This window comes from Ischnura elegans, chromosome 7 (genome assembly GCF_921293095.1).
Source record: "Ischnura elegans chromosome 7, ioIscEleg1.1, whole genome shotgun sequence".
NCBI lineage: Eukaryota > Metazoa > Arthropoda > Insecta > Odonata > Coenagrionidae > Ischnura > Ischnura elegans.
In genome coordinates, this window is record NC_060252.1 from 98,838,267 (window position 1) to 98,844,266 (window position 6,000).

The 6,000-nt window shown below is 42.2% G+C and overlaps 1 protein-coding gene across 1 annotated transcript in view; it reads right to left on the reverse strand.

Moving 5' to 3' along the window:
- Positions 1-4,868, reverse strand: part of LOC124162052 — a 46,041-nt gene extending 41,173 nt beyond the window's left edge. Inside the window, exon 1 of the mRNA XM_046538392.1 lies at positions 4,118-4,868. Within this exon, the coding sequence (XP_046394348.1) occupies positions 4,118-4,676 (559 nt within the window). The 5' untranslated portion in view covers positions 4,677-4,868. The remainder of the gene's footprint in view (positions 1-4,117) is intronic.
- Between the last annotated feature and the right edge of the window lie 1,132 nt (positions 4,869-6,000).

Here is a 6,000-nt window from a genome sequence, read left to right on the forward strand (position 1 = left end):
CGGTCCGACATTAACGATAATACAAAATACATTCCTTGCCGAACGGATCGGTAGGGAAATTAGTTTTTCCATCGAATAATCAACGACTTTAGTAAATACTTGGTCATACTTTGGGCATTTTATCTCTTACAACGAGCACTTAAATTTATCAGCAATTTCACACATTCCACCTGAAAATTTCATACCCAAGGTTGTCATTGCAAGTGAGAGATCCCGGGTTCATCCCTTGGTATCTCGAAAATTCATAAAGATATTTTCCAAATGAGCATTGTGCGACGAAATATGCAATGGATAACGTCATTACTCGCACATGCCAAGCACAGCTCACTCGAAGCAAGTAACAAATACATATCTCCTTCGCCCCTCCAAACATCCGCACCAACAAAAGCGCCTTGTTTGCGAGTCGAGTTAGCACCAGCTCATTATCTCTCCTTATGCTGTGGATGACGACAACGCTAGGCCTTCCTAGCACTCGGGTCATGCATTGTGTGCCCTACATATGCGCCTTCGCGACGCTGCCCAAAATTTCTCGTCTGCCGATGAAATTCAACGCGACGATAATCAGCGCTAACTCGCGACAGCCGCAGGAGCTAAACGGGAGTTCACCTCCAACCCAAGGCTTCTAGTGTGCCTGTCCCCCGTCAAAAAATACATCTCTCTGCTGACCTGTAACACCCACACACTGACTAAGGACGATTTGCAGGGATATCTACATATTATCCAGCAAGCAGCCTCGATCTGCTGCTGAATATGCTGCTAGCGTGTGGGACCCTTATGAAGTAGGACTAATAGCTGAAATCAATCGAGTACAGCGCAGGGCGACCAGATTTGTGATGGGTTGTTACGACAAAAAGTGCAGCGTTTCCAGTATGATACACGTGTTAGGATGGGAATCTTTACTGCAGCGTAGATCGAAGTATAGGCTAAACTTCCTTAGGAAATTCGAAGAAGATATTTCCTCCGACGACGTGAATCATATCCTACGTATACCATCGTACTATAGTAGACGCGATCATGAGAATAAAATAAAAGAAATAGACTGCAAAACAGAGAGCGCGAAAGCTTCGCAACGCTCTCTGTTGGCCCGTAGCAGGGATTGAAGCAAGACTTACAGGAGTGCATTGGAGACACATGGCAGTAAATGCGAAACGGAATATATGACCGCAACCACAAACAATAGAAAATGCGGAGAGGCATCGAATTGCAACCTTTAATAGGAGCATAATCTATGTTCATCCTTCGCTCATTTCATGCAATCAAGAATACAAAAATCGTAATGGAAGTCGTATTTTTTTTGCAAAAAAGGATAAAACAGACTTTCTCTTCGATAATAACCGCAAGTAAGCAATTATAATCAGGGATTCATTCAATCACCTGGACAACGATTACGATACAGTTTTCAAAATGGACCATAAAATTATTTCTAAAAAATAAAACCGCAATATATAGCATATAATAAATATTAGGAATCCCGATAAATGAAAGGAGGATGAAATCGAACCAAAATTTACGACTATGCATTGCGATTAAGCATGGTGAAACATAGACTACTGCTTTATGGGACCATTCGAAAACCATGATAAGTTTCCAAGCAGAACACGCTATGCTACTTATGCTAACCTCATAAAAATGTTATATTACGACCAATAGGTACGACAGTCATAAACAGCGACGAGGAATCAAAATAATGAATTCAGATACGATATAACAATGAGGCTTAAAGAATAATTACCGAAATAATGTCTATGGAAGCATTCCCAATTAAAAATGCAAGCGCACTTTTCCATCCCAATTTCGACCAATTATTGACAAAAATAACCTATAACGTTGGTAGCAAATAGCATTCAAAGATTCAATTAAATATTTAACTGCTACAAAACTAAGTTAGAAGAAAAATAAACAAACACTATGATTACCAACGACACCGATAAAAATTCATGCTAAGTACGAATTAAGAGGCTCAGCGTGGAGATATATGAAGACGTGTTTCAAATAAAATACGTAGAAAAAATAAATTCATTCTAAAAGATTATCCAAATCTCCAACTGGCAGTAAGAAAATGTGTCCCGCGGATAAATTTTCTAAGTGGCACCTTTCTTTCCCTAAGCACCCATAACGCTACAAGAGTATGAATGCATACATCTTATATAGATATACTGCAAGGAACTGAATTTGCCAAAGTAGAATTTATTAATTCTTTATACGTTGGTGAAAGTTATTTACATCGACGTTTTAAAAAATATAACGCTACTGGGGGAGGCTGGAAATGCATGACGTAAGGCATGGAAAATTCATCACGTATAATTGGATGGATTGAATCGAGTACAGTGACATTGTTAATTCTTTTTTCAGCACAGTCAGAATAGTTAAAAACGAAAATACGACCCAGAGAAGATTAAATTCAGCAGATGCTCTTTTTTGATATATCCGGAATACCCAACTTCTTGGGCAACCTGAATCTCTCTCAGCGAATGGTTGATTATCAAAGTAAAGGCTTTAAGTCATTCTTTTCGGATTTCCCAGCGATAGGACGCGACTTAAAACGTCACGTTGACCAGCCCTTAGAATGATGGGTAAAGTGTCAGTCCAGAGAAGGCTAGAAAATGTACTCGAGAAAACTTTGCCATCATGCTGACGCCAATCAGAAGGTAAAATCGCGACTAACACATCAGAGCTGGTAATATTTGTTTCACTGCAGTTGCTAACTAAATCCGATCCAATTTTTTACATAATATTGTTTTGTACTTAATTTATTTCCGATTGAAACAATCATTTTTATAATTAGAAAATCAATTCTATCTTTATCATTAGGCAGTACCAACGCTTAAAGAACTCAATTTACTATTTCCAGTGAATCTGATGAATTAATGGACGAGGCAAGAAAAATTCGATAAACTGAATTTTCATGTGATTAATAAAATGGTCGTGAATACTGCCGAAAAAGCTAGGCAACGTCAAGTTTGTATGATATATACGCGTCGAAAAGCTATGCGATGAATTACTTTGAAATAAACTTTTCTTGAAGAGATAATTGCCTAAAAATTAATCGCGACAGTCAGAATGTAAGGGCATAGTTCATGGTTAATTTGCAATAAAAAAATAATACAAATCAATAACTTCCACTATCCAAATATCAGTATGCAATATGACTGCAATGATTCATAATACTTTTCAATTACGTACCAATAATTATTGATAAATAAATTACAGCGCCAATAATTACGAAATTCATTACACATACGAGACTTAACTTGAGAGAAATATCACACGGCAAATATTTTTGTCTGGAATCTTGCGAGATCCATTCCATAAGGCAATTCCGCAAAGATAAAATTCTTAAAAAATTAGGCAGTTCGATGGTTTCACATCATCGCAAAATCCTCTATCCGCAAAATTATTTTAAGGTCACGTCTGTGATTTAACCCAAAGGTAGATTTGGAAAGGTGAGCGTAGAACTCACTCCAGAATATGACACGCGGATGTCAATATTACCTATTAAAGACAGGGGTGCTAGTTTTTAACCCAAGAACACCTCACACTGCATTATTATCATTAAATTTGAGGGAGCACCCAAGTTTCACCAGAGAAATAAACCTATGACCATTCGATCAGAAACTAAACTGGGCTTACACCCTCCCCTTTTCTCTTAAAGTGAAAATATTCACGCCAAACGGCTGCTTGGATTTAATACACACTTATAACCAACTGACACTTGTTTAAGTAGGTACCATCTTGCCTGGCACGGTCTAGCGTTTTAGCGCTTGCGTTGAAATCTGTGCCGGTTTCTGCTAAACAAGTTTGGACCGAAAACAATCCACTCACGTCCGTGTGTTAGTTTGGATAAGTTGAGGTAGATCTCACCCGAACTAAGCCACGGGCGTATGAATTTCCAACATTCAGGGAAGGTGGGCCTGTTCCTTTCCCTGTGCCACCACGCTCTTCAAGGATTTAGATTTGAATCCGATTCGAACCCGAGGCCCCTCGACCAACAGCCTAGCGCACTACCCACTAGACTACCACGCTCCCATATGAAACCAATTAACCATATAATATTTTAACCGGTAATTTTCACCTAAGGTTATGATTAAAATATAGGAGGGAAATATCGTCAACCAACCTGTGATTCGTGGCTGCCGGTATGGAGCGAACCTCCTAGCCTCCCGGCTCCTCTCCGACACTTGGCTGTCCGGATCCTCGGCGACGCCCCCCGCGGTAGCCGGCATCACACGTCCCCGAAGACCCTCCTCGCTCAATCTCTCGGGAGCTGAAGTCTCGACGGTCGGCACGACTAAGTTCTCCTTCCCGGGAAACGGGATGCCAGCCGTCGGCTTGTGGCACTCCGTCGCTGGAGCGACCCTCTCCTCGGGAACCTCGGGGGTTGCGGGCGGGACCTTAACCCATGGGAACCGCTTAGGGTTCTCAACCGGCTTGCCCGATATCGGGTCGAACTCCCAGGTCTTCACGCACCTCTCGGCTTCCTCCTGGAAGATTCTATTCAGTGCATTTCTCGTCGCGCTGGAGTCCGCCCTGCCGAAGAGGCACCTCCTCGGCGTCCTGGAGGCTACGATGTGCTGGAAGTGGAGGCGGTGAAAAGAGGCAGAGTTGAGGTGCGATGAGACGTGATGGGCCAGGGGCGGCAACTCCCTGGGAAATGGGTCCATCTCCAAGCCGAGCATGAAACGCGGTGGTTAATGAGTGGAACAAAAGAAGGTGGCGCGAGACTAAACGGCGAAGTTTTCCCGCTCGTTGCACAGGGAGATTTTATGTCTCCTCACGAAATGCTGCGTTCGGAAACCTACGCCCACTGGGACCTACTAGCGATGAACACGGGCGAGCACGACGGCGGTTATTCTGCAATTGCCAACTCGGGCGGCGACAAAGGCCAAGAGGGGAAGCGGCGGAGGGGGGAGGGGGAGTAGGGGAAGTAGCTGCGCGCGCAAACGACTCGGCTTGTGTTGTGAAACGCGGAGGGGATGGGGAGGAAATTCGGGCGTGAAAGCTGTGAACGCGGGGACAACTGAAAGAAGTCGCTGCTGTTGACGATGCGGAAACTTTCCTGCGCGCGTTGAAATAATACGCGTAGTCGCTTGAAATGCAGATATTTTTTTTTTAATAATTACTTTTCACTTATCATTTAATCGCGAAAAATAGATATCATCATTTCAAAATCTATATGCGTGAAATGCATACTCCAGGAATCTTCGAATAATTTATTTATTTATTTAAGGAGTTGCTCACATACAGCATTTCTGCCAATTTATAGTGACGCAGTAACAAACATAAAATTTTAACATAAAAAATCTGAACAAAGAGCACAGGCAAAAGATAGTAGAGAACAAAATAGAAGGCACGAGGAAAGGGAGGTGGAGAGGGAGGTTTATTTATTAGCCGAGGAATGGGACATGGCGAGATTGATGAATGAGTTTAAGGGCAGAAAAAACGGGTCAATATTGTCTGGTAATGAATTGAGCAGGGAGCAAAGGCGGTGTTGGAGTGAGCGCTTAGCGAGGGATAGTCTAGGGATAGGCGTATGGAGTGAGGAATATGTACGAGTGGGTCGGCAAGGTACTCTGAAATTAATGGATGAAAGCAAATCAGGACAATCAATGTGTGAATTTATAATATTGTGAATAATTTTTAAGTCTGTTTTAATCCTTTGTTGGGAGAGATCAGTCATTAATAGGGAATATAAGAGTGAGCTGGTGGACATGTCACGCAAGTGGGGAACTCTGCGTCTCACGATTCTGGCGAAGAAGCTGGTCATACTGTCAAGAGAGGTGAGGTTAGAGGGAGCTGCGATGTATCACATGGGAGAGCAATATCCGGCTTTCGATTTAGGCAACAAAAAAAATAAGAAACCACCCTATTGTAATAGAGTTGAGGATGTAAGGTAAGCGGATGAGGTGGAGGAAGTAAATGGGCATAATAATTGGAAAGGAGAAAATAATAGGCCTAATGACTAATTATAGATGGAGATTCGGTGAACGAAGACTAGCTGGG